General features: G+C 53.3%; 1 protein-coding gene across 5 annotated transcripts in view; it reads right to left on the reverse strand.

The window, feature by feature from the left end:
• Positions 1–296: 296 nt before the first annotated feature.
• Positions 297–24,670, reverse strand: part of PALD1 (phosphatase domain containing paladin 1) — an 81,046-nt gene continuing 56,672 nt past the window's right edge. For 4 of the 5 annotated variants that reach the window (XM_043476709.1, XM_043476708.1, XM_043476705.1 and 1 more), the window contains 3 exons: positions 21,969–22,109; positions 3,949–4,104; positions 297–2,124 (listed from right to left, as the gene is read on the reverse strand). In XM_043476709.1, the coding sequence (XP_043332644.1) occupies positions 1,972–2,124; positions 3,949–4,104; positions 21,969–22,109 (450 nt within the window). In that variant the 3' untranslated portion in view covers positions 297–1,971. The remainder of the gene's footprint in view (positions 2,125–3,948; positions 4,105–21,968; positions 22,110–24,670) is intronic. The other variant, XM_043476710.1, reaches the window with a different exon arrangement.

Consider the following 24,670-nt stretch of genomic DNA (forward strand, 5'->3'; position numbering starts at 1 on the left):
ACTATAACAGTCCTTCACACTTTAGTGTGAATTAGCCTGTTACACTACTTTCTTCAAGAAGGGGCTCCTCAGCATGTCAGCCCTGGGCATCCAGAATGAGATGGGCATACATGATTGGGGATGTGAAGGAAAGAGAATGATATCCAGGAAAACCCACCTTCTCTGAGAATCAGGGGTACAAAGGGCAGGTGCTCTTGGCTCGCCCTGCCCTCCCACCCTTACTCTGAGGGAACAGGGACCCCAGCTTGATCAGTTCTGTAATACCTGCCCCACACAAAAAAACACTGGCAGCCAGGTGCACTTCACATTTAGCCATTTTTAATGCTCAAAAGATCTGTTAAAAAAAAAAAAAAATCACGAATGAATCCTCACAACACCCCTGTGAGGTAGGTAGGCAAGTATTATTCTCCCATTTTACAGATGGGGAAACTGAGGCAGAGAGGTGATGTGACCGGCCAGTAGTCCCAGCACAGCTGAAAGTCAGGGCCAACCATGAGAACATAAAGGATCCCTCCCAGTTCAGCCCTGATCTCTGACCCCTCATCTAGACCTTGTCTGCAGAGAAATTAACACTTATTACTACATGCAAAAATAAAACCAAAAACAACAAATCTAAAAAGGTAGTGAAAAGACATACAGTAGATTTGCAAAAGAATTCAGCCAAAATGGTCATAAATTTTCCAATACTAGGTAGACGTGAACAACTTTGGCCTCATCCACCTTTTCAAAATACCACGACCAGTGACACATCATCTGTTTTTCTGCCCAAGTGTTGGTATCCAACCAAGAGAGGCCTGCCTGGCCCCAGTGAGCCAGGCCAGGGGGACAGCGTCCACACCGTTCAGCCCCTGCATTTTAGGGGGAGACCAGTCCCCAGAGGGAGAGCCACAGGCTCAGCTCAACACCCACCTGCCTCTCCGAGCAACCCTCCCACCATCCACACAGAGTTGGTCCCAGCAGCTGCCAAACTGGCAGGACTTGGCCTCTTCTGCTCCCATCACAAGGCAACTCGAGGGTGCTCAGCGAGGATGGCCTGCAATCCAAGTGCCCCCTCGTGCCATCCCTGGCCCACCTTCACACACCCCACTGCTCACTCAGGGTCACCCAGGAGTCCCCACAGCTTCTGCCACACCAGGTGGGGGCTCAGACCACTGTTGGGGGGCCAGGCAGGGCAGGGAGGAGGTGCATCCCCAGACCTCCCCCCCATGCTCCCAGGGAAATGGAGCAGGCCTCTCCCACAGGGCGGCATGCACCTTCTGGGAGCTCTTTCTTGCCCCCTCCAACCCCAAGAGGGATTCCCTTTTGTTTTCGGCTCCATGGAAACCTCTACAGTCCTGCCAGCCCAGGAGAGGGGAGGGGGCAAAGGCAGGAGGGGCAGAGGCCTCCACTGAACCCATAGGGAATGTGGTTGTCCTTCTTCATGGCTTGGGGTTGAGACAAGGAATGAGAGGCAAGAACCCTGGGGAAAACTGCATTTAAGGTAACACATCTAGCCAGAGTGACATCCACCTCCCAGGGAGCCCAGGGCCACCAGGCAACGCTCAGGCAGCAAAAGGGGAAAAGCCACGTGGGAGAGCTGCAAGAAAGGAACCAGCACTGGCCGGGGCTGCTCTAGGCCAGAGGCCATCGGAACTGCTCAGGACAGAGCGGAGGACGGAAGTGGCGAGAGGTTTGGCTTGGCAACTTGGGGAGTGAGCTCCTTGGAGAGCTGATGCCACACCAGGCCTCCCTGCAGGCCCTCCCGGAGCGGCCATCCACAAGGCATCACTGTGCGCCAACTATCCTATAACAACTCTTTCAAAAAGGGGATCCCCACCCACCCTGGTCTCTGGGAAGCCGAGGAGTCGTTTCTCAGGGCCACTGCCAGCAAAGAGCATTGGGTACCCCCAGACCACGTGGGGAGGGAGGTGGCCCTGCGGGAGGCGGTGATAGCAGGGGCAGGGGGAGCGCACCCCACAGGAAGCCCCCTTCCTACAGGAAGTCCCCTGCGGCGGAGAGCTCGGGGCCACGGTTCTGCTCCTGCCACCGGCAGCGCAGCCTCGAGAAGGGCTGGTCCTCCACGCTCTCGAGCTCGGGGAAGCCCAGCTGGTTGAGGATCTCGTAGACGCCGGCCTTTGCTGCCACCTGGTGAGGACAGGAAAGTTTGGGGCAGTGCTCGCGGGGAGGGAGGGTGTCATCCGGGTCCCGTGCCCTCCTCTGTCACACCCCTCACTGGGCTCCGCTGACACATGTGTGAGTCTGGGGCCCAGCACTGCCTCCCACCAGCTCAGCCACCTGCACGAGTTTGCATCTCGATTCCTATTAACTACTCCGAGCTCCCGTTCCCTTGTGATGGCAGAGCATAGCGTGGAGGGCTGCACAGAAAGCGCTCGGCAGGCAGTAAGGGCAGGTAGGAAGCGGACAGCAGAGGGGGAGGCCAAGCACGCCCCGTGCCTTCAGCCCCGGTGCTCCCAAGGGCACACTCAGGAGCACAAGCCCAGCTGCTCCTGGTGTTACAGCTGGGCCCGCGGGGAGCGCTGGGGAAGCCAGCGTGGAAGCAGCAGCCGGCAAGAGCCCTTTTGCTATGAGTTCCGACTGTGGACCCAGCAGGCCCACCAAGGGCCTCAGCTCAGGCCGGTTCATTGAGGCCTCCCTAGACACTCTCCATACAGCCGTAGGGCCCGGGCCCTGGCCCTAGACTCAAACCACTCAACGACCAGCCTTCTTCTCTCCCCACCATCCTGGGGATGGCGAAGATGCAGGCTCCACTCCAAACTAACATCCCCAGGCAACCCTCACCCCTTGCCCCTTCGCTCATCCCCCGAGGCTAGAACCTCGACATCTCCCACGACCCACCACCCAGGTTCAGCTGGGGAGGGGATCAAGCTCCTTCCCAGCCCCTGTCCCACCCCCCTATTTCAGCTCTCCAAGCAGAAGTGTCCTAGGTCCCCTACTACCGCCAAGAGGAAGCTGAGCCCAGGCCTGCTCAAGAGGGTGGCCCCACATCAGGACCACCAAACACCCAGCAGCCACCCGCGCGGGCACTGGGCCCTGGAGGGGCCTCCCGGCCTCTGTCCCCTCGCAGCTCCAACCCCACCTGCGCAGCTCAAGAAGCCCCACATCCTCCCTACGCCTGTCACTCCTGCCTTCCCGTCCACCCTGCCCACGGGAGCTAATTCCAGCCTGGAGTCCAGATGTCAACCACCAGGACAGGCCGGTGAGGTCAGCAGGGGCCAGCGTCCCAGTGGAGGGGTAATTACAGGCCACCCTGCCAAGCAGGAAGGGAGACCTTTCTCTTACCCTAGAGGTGCCGAGGCGGCAGCTCTGCCTCTAAAACCAGCCAGGCCGGGAAGAGCCAAGTGGAGGGGAGGGAGCAGGTGGCCCGAGACATGTCTGTCCCAGGCTGGACATGGTGGGCTCTGGAGCCAACAGCTATAGCGCTGACTATGAAGACGGCACTGAACCCCTCCGCGCCCAGACTCCTCCTCTGCAGAGCGGGAGTGTGCAGTGGCCACGTGAGGCAGGCCTGCTGACACGAGCTGCGGCAGAGGCAGTGCCCTTATCTCAGAGTCCCCGCCACGGCCTCCTGAGGTGGCGCCCACTGCACCAACAGCACTTCCGTGGTGACGCTGAGGACAGCGGCTCAGAGGGGCTCAGTGCCTTGTCCACGGCCATGGCTGGAAGGCGGCGGGGAGCAGGAAGCGAGGGCACAGGTGAAGGATGGACACAGCGGCGGGCGTGAAGCACCCAGGTGACACGGCCTCGGGGACGCAGGGAGCAGGGGCCCAGCCCAGCCCCCACCCCGCTGTCTCCTCCTCCTCATCCCTCGCTCACGCCTGCCGAGCGCGGACGCTGTGTGCGGGCCCAGAGCTGAACGGGACACAACCTCGCCGCGGGGAGGAGCGACATGGGAGCTGTGCCCGCTCGCCGGGGACGCCAGGGAGCCTGTCCCCGGCCCCCCGCCCTCACCTCCCGCATCCAGGCGCTGAAGGGCCTCTGCCAGGAGCCGGCCTTCTCCAGGTGCAGGTACGCGCTGAAGAGCACCAGGTAGACGTAGCGCTCCAGGTACTGCAGGCTCCGCAGCCGCAGCCTCCGGGCCTCCTGCTCCGACTTGGCCGCTTTCGCCTGGAGGACGGACCGCACGGGACGGGGGTCAGAGTGGGGGCTCATCCCCACCCCAGCACACTGCACACCCACACGCTCTACACAGGTACACACGCAACATCCTCACACCACACACACCACACACGCTCTACACAGGTACACATGCCCCATCCTCACACCACACACCACACCCACTCTGCACAGGTACATACACCACATCCTCACACCACACACAACACACACACTCTACACATGTACACACGCCCCCTACTCACACACACACCACACGTGCTCTACACATGTACACACGCCCCCCACTCACACACACACCACACATGCTCTACACAGGTACACACGCCACATCCTCACACCACACACACCACACACGCTCTGCACAGGTACATACACCACATCCTCACACCACACACACCACACACGCTCTACACATGTACACACGCCCCCACACTAAGACACACACCACACACGCTCTACACATGTACACACGCCCCACACTCACACACACACCACACATACCAAACATGCTCTACACATGTACACATGCCCCATCCTCACACCACACACACTCTACACATGTACACACACCCCATCCTCACACCACACACATCACACATACCCTACATATATACACACACCCCACACTCACACATACACCACACATGCTCTACACAGGTACACACGCCCCCCACTCACACCACACACCACACACGTTCTACACATGTACACACGCCCCCCACTCACACACACACCACATATGCTCTACACAGGTACACACGCCACATCCTCACACCACACACACCCCACACTCACACACACACCCCACACACGTTCTATACATGTACACATGCCACATCCTCACATACACACCACACATGCTCTACACATGTACACACGCCCCACACTCACACCATACGTTCTACACATGTACACACATCCCATACTCACACAAACACATGCTCTTCACATGTACATATGCCCCACCACACATACCATACACATGTACACACGCCCTATCCTCACACACACACTCTACTACATGTACACATGCCCCATTCTCACACACACCACACACACCACACACTCACACATACCCTACTCATACACCAGAGGTACTCAGTCACACACCCCACACACACTCACACACACCACATACCACACACACTCTACACATGTACACACATCCTACTCTCACACACACACCACACACTCACAGAGCCTCACAGTCACACACACCCCACACACACACACCCCCCACACTCACAGACTCTCTCTCAGTCATTTACACCATACATTCCACATACTCTACACATATACAAACACACCACTCACACAAACTCTCACAATCACACACACTACACATACACTCATACACGCACACCACTTACACACCACATTCTCATATACACACCACACTCAGATCCTCACAATCACACACAACACACATACACTCATACAGACACACACCCCTCACATACCACATGCACCCAGTCACACATACCACACACACTCACAGACTCTCACAATCATATATACACTCTACATATACATTATACACACTCTACATATATACAAACACGCTATTCACATAACCTCACACACACTCACTCTCATAATCACATACCCCACACACTCAACACACATACACACATCCCACACAGACTCACAATTGTACACACCACACCCACACTCATACATATATATGTATACACAGACATACCACACACCCTCACACACACCCCACACAACCACACATACCACATACCCTCACTCACACCATACCACACACCCTCACTCACATAACACACACCCTCACTCACATACCACACACCCTCACTCACACACCCCACACAACCAGAGTCACACACATACTGCACACATACACACACACACACAATCTCTCTCTCACACACACACACTCTCCCCAAGGCTGGGGACAGGTCATAGAAAGACTGCAGAAACAGAATTAGCAAGAGGTACAGTGCTTCAGGGAAGGAAGAGGCTGGGATGAGACACAGACTCTTTTAAAGAGTGACCCCCAAGCACATTCTAGGAGAAGAGCATGAGGCCCCTGCTAAAGGGAAAAGAGACAGCCAAAGGATTAAAGATAGTTTCCCAGAAAGCATGGATGCAGCTGGACCGTGAGGGCTTCCATGGACTTGGATGGACAGTAAGCACCAGAAGGGGAAGACAGAGGTGAAAGTGGTGCGAGGCACGTGGGCATCGGGAAGGGGCCAGCTTGGCTGGAAGGAAGGTGCGAAAGGATGGGTTAGCACCCACTGGAAGCCGCCCTGGGCTGAGACAGCCGCCCTCTAATCAGCTACCCTGCATGCAGATGCCTGGGCCCCACCCCAGACCAGACGAGCATCTCCATAGGCTGGGCCTGGGCTTTGGATTGTGAAAAGTTCCCTGGGCAGTTCTATAGAGCTAGGGTTGAGCTCTGTGGCTTCAGCACTGGGGAGCCACTGAAGGTCTGAGAGTAGGGGTGACCTGTTAATGGAGGACTCCCAGGAGACTGATGCTCAGGAGGAAGGAGGCTTACTAGGGGGCCTCTCCAGGTTCTCCTCAGCATGGGGGTTGGCAGGCAGCTGGGCCACAGGCCCAGGACATACAGGGCCAGCTCCCTCTCTGTAGGGTGTCCACCCCAACACCTGAGTGTGCCCCTTCAGCCCACCACAGATGGATCGCCACCCAGGGGAAGCCCCGAGGACTGAACGCCACACCTCATCTCGCACCCTCCCTCTTCTCACCACCGCGCCACCGTTCCAGGCCTGGCCACCATCCAGGGCCCACAGCAGCCCTCTCTGCTCCAGAAAGAGGGTGCGGCATAGTGGCTGTACCTTCAGGCACCAGGAGCACCAGGGGAGGGCATAGATGACTCCCAGCCCCCAGGAACCAGGAAGGACAGTCTCCTAACAGCTGGGCCACAGCTGGAAGCCTTCCCATGCAGGCACACAATGTCAGCCTCATGCATCTCCTTCGGGAAGGCTCCCAGGTGGGCCCTTACCCAAGACGTGACACAACCCACAGCACCCTGAACAGTGAGCTGGAGCAGACCTGCTCGCGGGGCCTGGGGACCCTCCCACTTCTGCCTCAGGTGATTCAGCCTTTGGGGCCTCCGTCCTCATTGCCCCCAGGGTCGGGAGTGGATGGTCACTTGCACAGCTGGCCCCTCCCATTACCTTCCAGAAGCAGCTCTGGAGCCTTGGGAACGGAGCAGGGGTGGAAGGCAGACAGTGAATGGGGCCCCACTGGGGCGAGAGGACCACAGCCAATGCCTTGACTCCCTAGGAGATGAGACTGGGTTCTGGTCCCAGTTCTGCCGTTTTAACTTTCAGCCCCACATCACCAGGGGTCAGATAGCTCAGTAAGGTATGGTACGAGGAAACACCTATAAGCCCTGGGGAGCCACATGGGTCCAACCATTCATGGAACAGGGGTGGGGGCCCGGCACAAAGGCGGGGCACACACAGGCCCTACCTACAGAGATCCTGTGGTCTGGGGGAGGCAGAGGACAATCAGCAAATACCCAGCGCAGCCGGATGGCGAGATCGAGGCAAGACGGGTGCCTGGAAGAGGAAGGGGCTCTGCCCAGGGGCACAGCCGCACCAGCCCTTATCCTCTTGGTACCCTCTGCGGCTGGGGGGAACACAATCCTGCTGTGCCCTGAAACTCCAGCAAGGATTCTGAGGACCATCTGGGGTGAAGAGGTCAAGTGATTCCTTCTGAGTCCTACTGGGAAGGTAGGGTAGAATTATCTCTAAATTCAGACCACTGGGTCAAGGTGACGCCTGATACCCACCGGAAGGTTCCTTAGGTGCATCCTGCCAGACCGTAGTCCATGATTTGAGACAATGACTCACCTTCCTAGCAGAGCCCTGGTTTCCTCAAAATCACCCCATGTCGGCACTGTCTGGGGCGGAAGACAGGCCAGCCGCCTCCAGTAGATAAAAATAGTGGCTGTTTTTAAGTGGCCTGGCAGGCCAGGCTGTCATTAGCTGTGGCAGAGCAGACAAGGTTTCTTCGTCCATTGGGGACTGAGCACTTAAATAGACAGGGCCCAGGAAAGCTGGCCCAGGCGCTGGGTAGGTCAGGTTTCTCACGCCTCCGTTCTACCCAGCATCAGCATGAGCCCCGGGGGCACCTGCAGTGGCTTCCCTGACGTTCTGCTGCTCGCTGGACCCCCTGGGAGAGCCCCACAGAGGCAGGGCCGGAAAGCCTCCCCAGGTGCGTACAGGGCCCCTGAGTGCAGGTACTGGGTTGAGCATGTTCATGCAGATCTGATGATGAGATTCTGATATGCCCTGCAGCGATCCCGTGAGGGAAGAGGGACATCTCATGTTGCAGATGGGGCTCAGCAAGGTCGCAGCGTTCTAAGCTGGGACATGAATTCCAAAACTCCAGCTTTCCTACCAGCACCCTAGCCCCCTTCACCACAGTCAAGTTCAACCACTCCCTGCCTCACTCTTGCAGCTGTACTTTTACCCTCTTTCTTCCTCTGTCTGGAATGCTCTCCCTTCGCCTGGCCAGGTGATGTTCATCTTGTCCCTCCAGGCCCTGGACAAGCCCCTGTTCTCCCAAGGCTCTGAACCATCCAGTCCCACAACCTTCCCTTCTTGGCTCCCATTCTCTGCACCAATTCATTAACTACTACAATACATTCCATCATGAGGGTTTCTTTTTTTTTTTTCCCATAGGCCATGTCATACGACATGCAGGATCTTAGTTCTCAGACCAGGGATCAATCGAACCCATGCCTCTTCATTGGGAGCTCAGAGTCTTAACCACTGGGTCGCCAGTGAAGTCCCATCATGAGGGTTTCTGACTGCTTCTCCAAGGCATGACTGGTCTCCTCAAGACAATGATAAGCCAGGGAAGACATCAGATTATAACCAGGTTTCCATCTCTGCCTCCCTACCACAGCACCAAGTGTCTGAACGGGGCCCAGTGTGCAGAGGGTGCCTGACTAGTCAATGGACACTCACTTCCTGGTCTTGTCACCCTTTCAGTGTCACCTAGGACCGAGAGTGCAGGTAGGACCCTGGGGACTCACACACACACACACACACCTGCATCGGGACTCAGACGTGCAACCGCTGCTCATGAGCTCCACATGGATACAGTTCAGACTCCACAATTCCACCCGCACCCCAAACGGACCTTGGGAATCCTCCCCAAACCTGACCCGCCCATAACTTGTCCTCTTAGAGGAAACTCCATCCTTCCTACTGCTCAGGCCTGAACTTGAAATTCCTCCTCGACCTCTCCCTTTCTCAGCCCCAGTTTCATTCAGTTCAGTCACCAAGTCATGTCCAACTCTTCAAGACCCCATGGACCACAGTACACAAAGCTTCCTGGTCCCTCACCATCTCCCAGAGTCTGCCCAAGTTCACGTCCATTGAGTCGGTGATGCCATCTAACCACCTCATCCTCTGTCACCCTCTTCTCCTTCCGCCCTCAATCTTTCCCAGCATCGGGGTCTTTTCCAATGAGTCGGCAGGTCTCAGCCCCACATCCAACCAATCAGAGAATCCCACTGACTCTCCATCAACACACCCCCAGAAGCTGCCCACCTCTCATGCTCCAGTAAAGCCACCACATCTCAGGGACAGCTCCTGCTGGCCTCCCTGCCGCTGCCCTCACCCCCGTCCCTGCCGTCTCTTCTCCCCACTCTGCAGCAGAGTGAGCCTGCAGGAACGTGGAGTCATTACCAGAGCCCCCTGCTGCCCTCTCCCAGCCTGCTCCCCAAGAACAAGCCCTGCTTTGGTAACCACTGCTCTCCAGTTGAAGCAGGGTCCAGGTTGGTCAGGTGACTGACAGCCCTCAAAGATGGTCAGTTTCTGGACTTCCCTGGTGGGCCAGTGGCTAAAACTCCAAGCTTCCAATGCAGGGGGCATGGGTTCAATCCCTAGTCAGGGAACTAAGATCCCACATGCCGAAATATGCGGCCAAAATATTTTAAAGAAAAGAAAGAAAGATGGCAGTTCCTAAGGGCAGGGTTCCCGAGTTCAGACCCCACCCTTCTTCTCCAAGTTCAATGCTACCCTCTCCTTGGGGGCTCCACATGAGTCCCTACAGACTCCATCCTCAGGCCTGTGGGGAAGACAGGCCTCAAGCCCAAGGAAGCTTTCCACACCTAATCCCCAAGAGGGATTAGGCCCTCAGCCCAGATGTGGGTAACTGGCTTTCTGAAGATGTCATATTTTGATCAGCACTTTCAAAGCATGAAGGAGCTAAACTTGGCACTATGGGCTTCTCTGTGTGCTGTTCATTCAACAAACACTGTCACCCGTAGGCCAGGTTCTGGGATTCAGGGCTGACCAGATACGGTGCCAGCCTCAGGAGCCCACTGTCCCTGCACACGACCCAGGGAGTCTGCCTGGTGTCCCAGCTACCCTACAGCCCACCCCCACATCGCCCGTGCCCAGGCTGGGGCTCACCACCACCCCTTAAAGCAGGCTGGGCAGCAGTAGTGAACCCAAGTGACAGATGAAAAAACAGAGATCCAGGCAGGTCAAAGCGATGGGCCCAAGGTTGCACCGGAAGTTACCAGCAGAGCCTGGGCTAACACCCAGGTTACCAACCCCTACTAGGGCTCTTTCAGTCTCTGCAGAAGAGCGCCCTCTCCTGGAGACCAACAATGTAGACAAAGAACCAAAAGGTACAGAGATGGTGGGGGCCAGTTTCCTATTTAATCACACAGTGACTATTCCTTCTTCCCCCTTCCATCCACTCACGGGCAGACGTTCATGGAGTCCTGCTCGAGCCAGGCAGGGTGTGAGTCAGGGTTTCAGAGATGAGCCCTTGTGCATGGAACAGAGACAATCAGCAGAAAGAGTCAACTCCAGCAACAATCACAAACTTGACAACAGCAGCTGTAGGCTAGGTATCAGGAGAGGGGGGAATATCCTGGGGCTGAGATGTGAACCCCTTCTAAACCACTGAAAATCCCAAGTCTGATGGTGCCTGCTCGAAAACCATGCCTGGCACACCATCAGTGCTCACTGGATGGACGCTGTTGAAGAAACCAGGAAAGTACGCCTAGAGGATGGAAGCAGTTCCAGCTCAGCCATGTGATGGGAAAGAAGGAAAAGCAAAGGAGGTCTCAGACTGAGAACATGAGCCTACTCACACTCATTCATACATTCACGCTTACACACAGACTACAAACACCCACTCCATCTGAAAGCTGCTCACCAATCCATTGGCTCTATTTTGGGCCGATGTTAAACAGTCTCAGGAACAATCCTTCTGTCACGTTTTACGTGACAGCTCACAGCACTCCAGGACTGCTCTAACTGCAGGACCTGAGATACTTTACCTACCGGAATGAGGTCTCCAAGGAACAATTTTGGCCAAGCCAGAGTCTTGGAGAGACTGAGAGAGACCCCATGTGGGGGTCAGGGCCAGAGCTGTCTCTCTCTACATTTTTCTTAAGAAATAATCTTAGTCCTTGGGGTGCTGAGCTGGACCTCTCTGACCTCTTAGCAACCCAGGGTGGTGCATCCAGGAAGGGCTGGTGGCTTCCTTGCCAACCCTTTTATTCTGCCACAAGAGAACCATTCCTGGGTTGTGGCAGTGAGGGAAAGGAAGGTGGGCCAAGGAGTTGGGAGACAGGTTCTGATCCTGCCTTCAGCTGGTCACAAAACTTCATTAAGCCTCAGTGTCTTCCTCAGGAAAATGGGTCTAATAAAACCCACCCTCACCTCCTCACCAGCTGTTCTGTGGACCCAAGGAAAGAGAGGGAAGTTCTCAGGAAACTCAAAAGAACAGCTCAAAGTTAAAGCATCAGTCTATAAAAGAAACCTCAATTTGAGACCAAGGGACGTTTTACATCTCCCTCTGTGGCTACCTTCACCTCAGATTTTCCTCAACCTCTTTCTGAAGGGACAGAAGAGAGACACACCATACTGCTTTAAACACAGAACTAATACAGAATTAATATCACTAGCCAAGGCTAAGGAAAAGTACCCCTGGCATTAATGATTCTAACAGGACTTCCTGCAGGAGCCCTGACCTTGGTTTCTGTCACAAATATTTTCCCTTTCCAGGCCCAGCAGGAAACAACTCATTCACCAGATGGTGTCACCACTACGGGATGGTGGCCATCTTGGATTCTCCTCAGTCAGGGGCCCAGCCTTCTCACCTCTACCCCAACTTCGTGAAGTGGCTTAGCTCAAAGGATTTTCTCTTTAATTTTTCCATTTGAGGTACTTTTTTTGAAACACCCTGAGCATTCTGGCCCCTTCACATACATGGGGTGATCGAGCCCTGACCCAATCTCACTGACGCTCTGGAATGGAGGAGGCATCATGAGCTGCAGCCCAGAGGCCCAGCAGCCTGAAGCAGGCCTCAGTGGAGAGAGTTGCCCCGGCTGCTATATCAGGGAAGGTCTGTCTCTATGGAAAATGTGTGTGCAGGTTTGGTCCCATGCCCTTCTATAGCCATGACCTGAGTCTGAGATGGGTTCTTGTCTTCTGGCCTCCTTCCCCTACTCAGGAATACAAGGGCCGGGGCCATGGTTTCCAGGTCATACTATTCTCCCAGTGGGGCTGGAGGTGGGCAAGGGAGGGGAAATGGTGCCTTCTCCTCCTTGGGTAGCAGTGGGGCACAGTGGACAGGGCCTGACCTGGGAGTCAGGGGCTGGGGTCTCACGCTCCTCCCGCCGTCATCTACCAGCTGTGTGTTCTTAGGCAAGCCCAGTGCCTCCCCTCCTCAAACACAGGTAATGTTACAGGCTGCCTTGGTCAGGCACAGCCACACAGTGAAGCCTGAGCCAGACCATGGATGTGAAAATGTACAGTCAGCTTGGCAAGGATACCTCCCAGTTGGCCAAGGACACATGGGGCCTGGGTCCTCCCACCTCCAGCAACTCCCAGCCTCCCGTCCACCACCCCCTCTCTCAGACCACCCCCACCTAGTCAGCCCCAGACCCTCAACACAGACTCCAGGGCCATCCGAGTCTTCAGGAACATTAGGGCTCACTAAGTCCCTCCCTTCAGCTTCAGAGAAGCATCTCCCAAAGCTCCTCTGGGAATGGCAAATCTAGGGAAAAGCAAGCACTGGCCTTGCCTTCCTGCCCTCACAGCATTTGCGGGGAGTCCCTTTCTGGAAGCACTGCAATCAATTAATGCAGAGGGAATGAGAGAGCCAAGATATCACCGTTTTGTAAACCCTCAATAAAATAAGGAATCCAGAAGATGAGCGCCAGAGGCTGCCAGCTCACAAGAGAGACCACAGGGCCTTCCAGGGCAGCGGCAGCACACAGCATCACCCACGACTGTGCCGGCCAAACACCAAGCCAAATCTGATGGAGCCAATTTTCTAGGTTTACAGGAAGCACAGAGACTGCAGCACAGGCTCAACCAAACCCTGTGGAGCAATCAACAAGATCTAGACTATGGGACGCCCGGGAAGATAACCAGTTACCTCATCATATTCACTTCAGGGGAGGAAAGGAGGGGAAATGTGCTGTATTCATTGAGACTTAAGGTCCCAACAGATAAATGCCACCTGTGGATCTTTTGGGTCCTGATACAACTGCAGAAAGACCTTGGGAGACCAGTAAGAAAATCTAACACCGACTAGGTATTGCAGGCTGAGAAATCACTGTTGTTTTAGGTGTGATAATGGAATTATGATGGTCTTTTTTAAAAGATCCCTTCTCTGATGTATATGCTGAAATATTTCAGAGAAGGTAATATTCAGTCTAGGACTAGCTTCAAAATAATCCAGAGAGTGTGGTAGGTGGCATTGGCAGGGCCTCAGATGAGATAAGACTGGTCTTGATTCCTGAAGCTGGGAACACAAGGGTTCATGGAATTATTCTCCCTACTTTGAAATTTTCCAAAATAATTACAAAAAATAAGTTCCTACTTTTCAATTCAGTCAATAATCCTACTTCTAAGAATCAGCCTACAGAAATAAGCCACGTGGATGAAAGAGCAGCACATGCTGTTGATCCACGGTACCATCACCTGCTCAGAGAACAACAGGAAGCAATCTCATGGGCCACCTCCACAGGAAGAGCAGGGGATGCTGGGACATGTCCACTCCACCACGTTATCGTGCCGACATCACATATGGGGATATAATGGCTATTCAACAGACAGGCTAAAAAGTCCATGAGCCCCAACTATTTATTAATGAGCCTCTCCTCATTCTACCAGAGGGTAATCTCAGTGAAGCTTCACTCACTACTCCATCCCCAGATAAAGGACAGGCACTCAGTAAGCATGTGCTAACTGAGTGCACATTTCAATTCAAGAACATCATCCAGGTGAACTCACAGGACCGCCTGGGCACATATCACGATCCTCCTGTTAGAGGAAATATGTGCACAGGCACAAAGGCTAGAAAGGGAAGGCAAACTGAAACCATTCCTGGGAGACTGGGTAATGGTCTGATATCATTCCCATAACCACAAAAAAAGCAACAAACAGTCCTCATCACTGTTGTGTGACCTCACTGTGCAGAGACTCACACACACTCCAATTATCAGGATCAGGATCCCTCCTGATCCTCAACAGAGCAGCAACCTCCACATCCTCCTGCTTGTCTCCAACAAGGGCCCTGAAATGGTTTTACTGCCAGAAGAAGTGCACTCGCCAAGTTCCAGGAGTTGTTTTCTTACTTGCTTGGGATTAGGGTGTAAGCCGACTGTTGGACCTGGCAGGGAAGGGAAATGCACTGTTTGGGGGTTCTGGGGTGCAGGGCAGGAAGCCGAGGAGCCATGTGCTGCAGAGGGTCTCAGAATCCCAAGGCGGTGGGCTCCTGGGAGGAAACCTTGAGGTGAGCAGAGTGTGGACTGGACCTGGAATGTTCCCAGGCAAGTGGAAAGCTGATGTAGGTGGCACACCCGTTGCCAGGCAGAGGTTATGGGGCTCTAACTGGGCAAACAAGCATATACATGCAGCACCATGGCCTGCTCAGAGCAGACAACTGCGGTCTCCATTGGAGCGCACCTCAGGGCTTCCAGCTTGAAACCGGAGGGCAGGGATCTAAATACAGAGCCACGTACCAGAAGTGAGACACAGCTGCCAAATTCCAGAGGAGTCAGTCCATCAGGGGGAAGGGGAGAGGGAGCAGCTGCCTCCCGGAGCCTCAGCAAGCCCCCACAGCCCACCAGGGCAACAAGGACCAAGACTGGAGGTCAAGGGCATCAGGGGAGGGGCTCAGGGCTGGGAGTGAGGGTCTTTGCCTCTCACCTCTGCTCTGCCTATGATAACTCATGTGGGACCCTGGGCATGCCATTCCTCTATTCATCTGTAAACGAAGGGTTCAGATGCTCTCTAAGTCCCCTTGGCACCAAAATCTAAGAGTCTGTTCAGGGGGTTTAAAGCTAGGAAGAACATCACAGGATACACTGCCCCACAAAGATCCTTGGGGCTCCCTTTCTGGAGCATTTACTTTGTACCAGCCAAGCCCTGTGCGTCCAGTCCCCTTGCCACTCCCACACACAGCCCTACCAGGAAGCAGCAACAGTCCAGCCTGGCAGGTGGGGGACACAGGCGGCCAGAGAGGATGAAGGTGGCCCTGTCAGAACCCAGCTCCCGCCAGCTCCCACATCCTCAATCCTTCCACCAGTCCACCCAGGACAATCTCACTTGCTTCTTTCCCATCCACACAGGGATTGACGATCATAACTAAGTTCATTCCAGGGTGCATGCACACGCGCGCGCGCGCGCACACACACACACACACACACACAAGCGCGCGTGCACACACACACACACACACACACACACACACACACACAAGCAGGAGGCCAGATGCTCCAAGTCTGGAAGCCGCTGGGACAGCTCAGGTCACCCTGCCCCCAGGCAGGACAGGGACTCTGGGTCCAGTCCGGCCAGGGCAGGTGCAGGGTGACCCTGGAGGAGGCATGCTGCCTTTCGAAGTAAACAGCGGCCTCGTTGCCAAAAGCTGCAAGTCCCAAGTCTAGGTTTGTGACCAGTTCCCTAAGTCCACAAGCATTTAGACATATGAATCTCTTCAAGACCTGTCCTCTATTCTGAGAACACTCACTCTACTTTTCTGGTATTAAAATAACCTTTCTTTTATAAAACACCAACCATGTTAGATAGTAGTTGGGTTTTTTCATTTTCGCTCCTTTCCTTCCTTTCTTCCTTTAAAATGAACACATTTAACAACATCACGTGTTGGCAACCCTTGAAAGGTCCTTCCCTTTGTTTAAACTGGTGTGTGAAATAAGGGGTAAGGTCTTCCGGCCCTGTCTTTGTTCTGTAACAGCACTTCTGGAGTCTATGATTAGATGGCCTCTGAGATTAGCGTCCTTATAAGAAAGGAGACCAGAGAGCCTCCTGCCTTCCCCCGTCTCTGCACACACACGCACACACACACGCACACGCACACACACACACGCACGCACACGCGCAGGCCATGTGAGGACACAGTGAGGAGGCAGCTGTACGGAAACCAGGATGAGAGCCCTCACTAGAAACTCAATCAGCCAGAATCTTGGTCTCGAACTTGCCAGCCGCCAGAACCGTGAGACAGGAAATTTCTCTTGGTTACGCCACGCAGTCTGTGGGATTCTGGTATGCCAGCTCAAGCTGACTAACACACTTGGGATACCCTCTCTCCCTCTCTAGGCTACTGTATCCCCATCTGTAAACGTTAGAGGGTAGCATTGTATGGGTGTCTTGCCTGGTGGCTCAGACGGTAAAGAATCTGCCTGCAATGAGGGAGACCTGGGTCCGATCCCTGGGTCAGGAAGATCCCCTGGAGAAGGAAATGGCAACCCACTCCAGTGTTCTTGTCTGGAGAATTCCACAGACTGAGGAGACTGGCAGGCTACAGCCCGTGAAGTCACAAAGAGTCAGACATGACTAAGCAACTAACACACACACATACACAACATTGTATGAGGCCAGCATCACCCTGATGCCAAACCACACAAACACATCATAGAAAAAGAAAACCACAGATCAGTAGTTTTTATGAATTTGATGCAAAAATCCTCCACAAACCAAATGCAGCTATACATAAAGAAGATCATACACCGTGACCAAGAAGGACTTATCCCACAGATGCAAGCTTGGTTTAAAAACCAAAAATCATTTCCAATAATACACTCCACCAACAGAATAAGGGCAAAAGCCAAAGAATCATCTCAATGGAAAGAGAAAAGGCATTTGATAAAATTTAACATCTCTTCATTAAAAAACACACTCAATAAACTAAGAATGCAGAGGAACTTCTTCAGTCTAACAAAGGATATCTGTGAAAAACCCATAGCTGACATCATACTTAATGGTGAAAGACAGAAAGCTTTCCTCTTTAGATCAGAAACAAGACAAAGATGTCTGTTCTTGCCACTTCTAGTCAACATTGTACATGAAGACCTTACCAAGGAAAATTAAATAAAAGGCATGTAGATTGGAAAGACAAAAGTATATATCTCTGTTTGCTGATGACATGATCTTGTATACATAAAATTCAAAGAAATTCACTAATAAAAAGTATTAAAACTAATAAATGAGTTCTACAAGATTGCAAAATAAAAGATCCATATATATATATATTTATATATAAATACCAGTTATATTTCTATACAGTAGCAACTAAAAATGAAAATTTTTATAGCAAACTAAAAAATAAAATTAAGAAATCAATTTCACTTATAATAGCATAAAAATAACACACTTAGGAATAAAATTAGCAAAGGAAGTACAAAACTTACACTCTGGAAACTGCAAGACATTGTGTAAGAAATTAAAGAAGACCTAAGTAAATGGAAAGATACCTCATTTTCATGGGTTAGAAGAGTGACTATTGTTAAGATGGCAATACTCCCCAAACTGAATCCCTGCCTCTTCCCAGCTGACTCTGTCAGCAAGAGCACCCCACTTCCCCTTCCTCTTGGATCTGCTTGACCCCCACTCATGGACCTTAGGGAAACCCATCACTCCACACTGCCAGAGCACCCAGTCACTGTCTCCTAGAGAGGCAGAGAGACGGACAGGAGGCAAGGACTTCAGGTCCTATTTCACTCACAAAAGTCCTCAGTGACCAGGTAAGAAGCCACCTAATCGTCTGGACCACAACTATCATGGGTGGCTAGACTCAAAAAAGGACAATTTCCAGGGAATTTCCTGGTAGTCCAGTGGTTAGGACTTCATGTTTTTACTGCAGAACATGTGGGTTCAAGTCCCTGATCAGGGACCTAAGATCCCACAAGTCATGCAAAGGAAATATGCCAATATGGCCAAATAAATAAATAATTTTTTTAAATTTTAAAATAAGGCCAATCACCAGTAATAGTGAGGATGCAGTACACTGGCACCTTCACACACTGCTGATGGGAATATAAAATGGCACAGCCACTTTGGAAAACAGTCTGGCAGTTTCCCCAAAAGATTAAACCTAAAGTTATAATATGACTCAGCAATTCCACTCCTACAAAAGACGTCCACACAAATACATGTCATAGCAGCTTTATATTCATAATAGCCAGAAAACAGAAACAGTCGATGTCCATCAACTGATGAAGAGAGAGACAAAATGGGATCTATCCATACAACAAGAAGAAGGTTTAGTCATAAAAAGGAGTGAAATACTGATACATGCTACAGTTAGAATAAACCTCAAAAAGACTATACTCGGTGAAAGAAGCCAGTCACAAAGGACTAAATATTGTATAATTCCAAGTATATGAAATGTCCAGAATAGGCAAATGCCCAGAAATAGAAAGCAGACTGGTAGTTGCCTAGAGCTGGGGGAAGGGAGGAAATGGGGCAATGATAACTAATGGGTATGGAAAGTTTCTTTTTAGGGCGATGAAAATACTCTAAACTTGATTATGGTGATGATGATTATACAACTCTGTGAATACACTAAAAACCATTGACTTATGTAAAGTGATTTGTGTGGTGTATGAGTCATAGCTCAAAAAAACTGTTACGAAAGGAGAGAGCAAGGAAACTATAGCTAATATCTTATAATAACCTGTAATGGAAAATAATCTGAAAAATGATATATATGTACATGTATAACTGAATCACCTTGCTACGCACCTGAAATGTTTTAAGTGAACTATACGTCAATAAAATATATATATTTTTTAAAAAGCAAAGGAGAGAGCAAGAGGGCAAGACACGACATGTTAGACCCCCCGTGTGGCCCCCGCCCAAAAGTAGCAACAGCATCTAGGAGCTTGCTAGACACCCAGACCTACAGAAGCAAAAGGTCAGGCTGGGCCCAGCAACGTGCATCTAACATCCTCCAGGTACTCCGGAAACTCCTAAAGTTGGGGGCCCTGGCTTAGAGTATGCAGTGCTCAACCTTAACTGCTCTTCGGAATTATCTAAGTTACTTTAGGAAAAGATCCATGCCCTGGCCACCCCATCCCTAGTAGACCAACTGAATCAGACTCTCTGGGGATGGAACTCAGGCATGGGCTTGTTTTAAAGCTCCCAGGTGAATCTATTGTACAGCCAGGGTGAGAAGAATTGAATTGGAGGGTGTCAGGCCCATCGAGGAGAAGGCAATGACACCCCACTCCAGTACTCTTGCCTGGAAAATCCCACGGATGGAGGAGCCTGGTGGGCTGCAGTCCATGGGGTCGCTAAGAGTTGGACAAGACTGAGCGACTTCACTTTCACTTTTCACTTTCACGCACTGGAGAAGGAAATGGCAACCCACTCCAGTGTTCTTGCCTGGAGAATCCCAGGGAGAGGGGAGGCTGGTGGGCTGCCGTCCATGGGGTCGCACAGGGACAGACACGACAGAAGCGCCTTAGCAGCAGCAGCAGCAGCAGGCCGCTCAGCTCGTCAGTGCTTGAGTTTAGCCCAAGTGCAGCTCACCGGGGCCACCTGGTGGCCACATTGGGGAATGACTCTGTACCCTGCTTCTGTCCCAGGCCCTCATCCCCCAACCACCAACACCAGGGATGGGGTTCAGGGGTTCCCCTCTTCCCACAGCAGAGGTTGGCACCATCCTGGCCTTTGGAATAGGGGTAAGTGGCCAGATCTGATGGGGAGGGAACGAGAGTCTTCCGCTGGTTCTGTTTCCATTAAAACACCCCAAACTCCAAAGGCAGCCAGAGCATCTACTATACTTAGTTCCAGCCACACCACCCTTCCCTCCCACTGCCGACAGAGCAGAGCCAGCTTACCCATCCAATCCCATCTCTGACAATTTCCAACACAACTGTGTTCGTGGGCACCGAAGCACCTTCACCACCTCTGACCTCTCTGCACTTTTCCAGCTCCTGGTCTTTGCCCATGCGGTCCCTCCCATCTGAAGCAACTTCCCCTGGCTCTCATTACATCAGGACGGTTCCAGGCCTGCTCTGTGGGACCTCTCCTCTCTCCCCGAGGCTCATGCCCCCCGGATGCCCCCTGCTGCACCCTCTGTGCGCCCCACAGTGAACATCCATGACTGCAGAGCTCAGAGGAGGGGAGGGTCTATCAGCTTTGGTGGGGTGGGCGGATCCCTGGATTGCCCAAAGGCAGAGAAGAGCTAGCAGGGCCAGAGGAAGAGGCTGCGAAGAGGGGTACTCTGACTGAGTGTGGTCAGCATCGGGAGGGGACCTACGGTACTTTGAAGCAGAGCTAGGCATTCCCTTCCTACGACTCAGGCCTCTGGCTACAGAGAGAAGTGGAAGCTTGGTTCTCTGCTCTCAACGTCTCTGGAGCAGGAGCTCAGGCTCCCAGCTCACTGCCGCCACCTGGTGGCAGAGTACCAGACCGCCATGAGGGAGACCCACAGGCGACTCCAAAGGGCGGGGCTGGCCGTGGGGAAAAGGAGTCCATCTTTCAAAGCTCAGCAAAGGCTGAAGCTCCTTAACCACTTTCCCCACCCCAAATTTGGTATCCCTTCCAACTGACCGCTGACCCTGGGCATAACCTGACCCCAGATGGCCTGCCTCCAGACAAACACCCTTTTCCCCCAAACGTGGTCTGATCTGTGACCCTGAGCAAAGGTTGGCCTGGATCAGACGTTCACAACGGGTGCCCAGTGAAGGCCGAGCGTGGGGCTGGCTCGGAGCCGCCCCTTCTTGGGGACCGCTGCCCCACCGCAGGTCAGCACCCAGGGGGGTGCTCACTCACTTGGGGCACAGTCTTCTCAAAGCTCCCACTCCCTTCACAATTGTCCCCTCCCACGCCAGCACCCACCTCTGCCCAGCAGACAATCATATTCACTGGGTCAGAGAGGAACAGAATTAGACAGGTCAGTATGCTCCACACAGAGGCCAGAGGCCCCTGAGTCTGATGGCCAGAGCAGCCCCCGTGGGCTGGGTAACTGCACCAGCCAGGCAACGTGCGACAGAGTGCCTGGGACCATGGCTGCCGAGAGGGCTTGTTTTTTCTAGATCAGCTAAAACTCTGAATTTTTATATGAAATCTGGACTTTTATAGAAAACTTCTGATTTGTATAATTGAATGTTCAGTCCTTCAAGCAGCATCAGCTGTGAAAACACTGGATGGCTTTCCTGCCGGATATTAAACAGCTGCTCCCCAGGACCCCATCCACCCACCTGCCTCCTCCCTAGGACCCCCAGGGCCTCCTGTGGCCCAGAAACTGGAGGGTGAATGCCTGGCACTACAGGGATGAGGACAGGGTGTTCTTTCTGAGCAGTCACATCCTTGACGGGTCCCAGGGCCACAGCAGCTGCCGAATCCTCTGAACCTCACGCCTGCACACACCCCACCGAGCACTGCAGAATCCAGTGGGGAAAGTCAGGGCTGGGCATGCTTCCATGTCAGAGATCACCCTGACTTCCAGGAGGCGGAGAAGGGACTGAGAGCCCCTGAGGGTCCTGTGGGGCGCCCTAGCCACCTCGCACGCAGGTCAGCCCCCTCCTGGGCTGTGCACGCGGGGACGGCACGTGGGCCGGGGCTCACCTGGCGGTAGGTGCAAATGATGATCTCCCGCAGGTGGTAGTGCATGGGCGTCATGGTCTCGCTGACCGTGTCCAGCGCCGCGTCCACCTCCCTCTTCACCCGGTGCCCATCGGGCAGCAGCTGTACCACCTTCATTACCACCTGGGGCCAGAGGCGAAGGATGAGCCAAACGAAAACCAAGTCGGGGGCCTCCAGCGCCAGCAACTGGCTCGCCCACACTAAGGGCCGTGCTGGCCTTAACGGCCCCTCACTTCTCAGACAGGGACAGGGCCCAAGGGCGTTCCCGGGTATCTCGGAGGCCAGGGCTCCCAAGGGGCTTATTTTTTCAAGCAGTAGGAAACTTGCCTCAAATGGAGCCTTAGCCAGGACTCTAATCCATAAAATGGATAACTGTCATGTAATTGGGGCTGGCGGGGTGACCAGCGGGTGTATGATAAGCCTAAGATGGGGCCCCACGGGCTCTCCCTCCACCCTGCAGGCACTCTGGGGACACCCAGCTCTGGGAAACCCAGTGTGGACAGCGTTCCCTTTACCTGGGGAGGCTGGGCCAGTTAAGGACGCTCTGCAGTGCAGGGCTCCTCCCAGCTACCCTCCCAGTCACTTGCTGTGGATCTTGCTCTGACTGTCTACCCTGCACCCCCACACCCTGCGCCAGCAGCGATCCAGGCCTCCAGCACCCCCAACCCACTGCAGCAGCCCCTCCCCCTCCCCAGAGAGGCCTTACAAAAGTATAAATGTGAGCGCTTCCTATTTGGGCACCTTCAATCTCTTCCTGGCTCCCTTACACTCAACATAAAAACCAAAAGCTCCCCCACGTCTTACAAGGTCCCCCAGTGTCTGACCCCACCTGCCTCCCAGCCTCACTCAGAACTCCTCCTATGGGCCCAATGCCTTCCTGGAGCCCTCTGAGTCTACCCACCCCAAAAGCCCACATAGTCCTTTCAGAGCCCCAAAGTCAACCGCCACCTACTTATCCATCTCATGTACCCACGTGCTCACTTGCTCACATCCACTCCCCACCAGATAAGAAGCTCCCTGACCCCTCCAAGAGCAAGATTTTCCACCTAGGAGGTGTTCCGTGGATGATGCTAAATGAACAAAAGACCAAAACCCGACTAACTCAGCTCTTCAGCCCTTCTCTTAATCTGACCCACCTCCACAGCTGCATCCTAGCAGGATCACAATGGTGGTTGGGCTGGGGTGTGGGGGTAGATCTCCCTCATCCCTGTGTTTCTCAGAGGGACTGGCCCTGAGCTGGCACACTGGCAGGGGTGGAGATACAGCTCAGTGGGAGGAGAGGGAGGACCTCTGGACTAATCCATGCCTGGATTCCGAGCTCTGGGTGGGACACTTCACTGGAGAGGAGTATGGACCACAGGCAGACCCCCAGCATGACCCAGGGGCAGCTCCCCAGCAGAGGGCTGCAGCTTTTTCAAATGCAAGGCACCAAACTCTTAGCCTCTCCTGGTAAATCGTTCCTCCCCTTCCTCTCCTTGGCTGTCACCAGCTCCAGCCGGAAACCCAAGGTCATCCTGCTGCCTCCCTCTTTGCCTCACCACTACTGGTCCTCAAGACCAACCAGTGGGAACTGGGCTCCTGTTTCACTGGGCAGGCCCATCCTCAGTTAGGCCCCAGCTTCCCCTCCCCATGCCTTCCTCCACACACTGGCCCTCCAGCATAAGACTCTGATCCCGACCTCCCCTACTTCCCTGCTGGCCTCAAGGTTAAGATCAAACACACAGTATGGCCCTCCAAGGTCCTCACAATCAGTGGCCCCCACCTCAAACCCTTCCATTCTGCCCAACCGCAGCCTCCCATAGTCCTGCCCTTTCCAGACGCCCTCCTCTGCACACTTGATCCTCTCTGCATACTACCCCTCCCCACAGCCCCAGGCAGACTCATTCATCCTTCTAAAATGCACTCAAATATCACCTTCTCCACGAAGCCCTCCTGGACTCCCCCAAGGTATACCCTCAGCCCTCAGCACCAATGTCTATTTCAGCCCTCTTCACACTCTATTAAATGCTCCCCACTGGACTGTGGGCTTGACAGACCTGAATTAATCACAGAGGAAGCGGTCTAGACATGAGGATGCTAGAGATGGGTGAGGGTGGGTACAGAGTATCCTTGGGTCACAGGATATAACTTTAGAACACAGATTCAGAGGCTGACTTCCTGGCTATGCTCTGGTCCCATCCCATCTCTGATGCGGTTCTAGGGTGATGAGCTTGGCTCCCTGCATCAACTGGGAGCAGCCAGGGCACCTAACCCATGGGGGCTGTGAAGGGTGGAGAAGGAAGCACATACAGAGCTCCTGGCATAGGACTGGATGTGAATGGAGAGAGTTCTAACTATCACATCTGAAGGACTGGCAGACTTGGAAATTAACCGTCGTGTATACGGTCAAAAGATTTTTGCCAAACCATTAGGTGGGGAAAGGACATTCTATTCAACAAATGGTGCTGAAAATACTGGATATCCACATGCAAAAGAATAAACTTGGACCCTTAACCTTATACTATACACAAAAATTAATTCAAAATAGATCAAAGGCCTAAACTTAAGAGCTAAAGCCATAAAATTCTTAGAAGAAAAGCTTCATAATACTGCACTTAGCAATGACTTTTTGGACGTGACATCAAAAGCACAGAAAACAAGAAAAAAAATCTAATTTGACTTTTGGGACTTCCTTGGCGGGCCAG

The sequence above is a fragment of the Cervus canadensis genome, chromosome 8, assembly GCF_019320065.1.
Source record: "Cervus canadensis isolate Bull #8, Minnesota chromosome 8, ASM1932006v1, whole genome shotgun sequence".
In the NCBI taxonomy this organism is placed as follows: domain Eukaryota; kingdom Metazoa; phylum Chordata; class Mammalia; order Artiodactyla; family Cervidae; genus Cervus; species Cervus canadensis.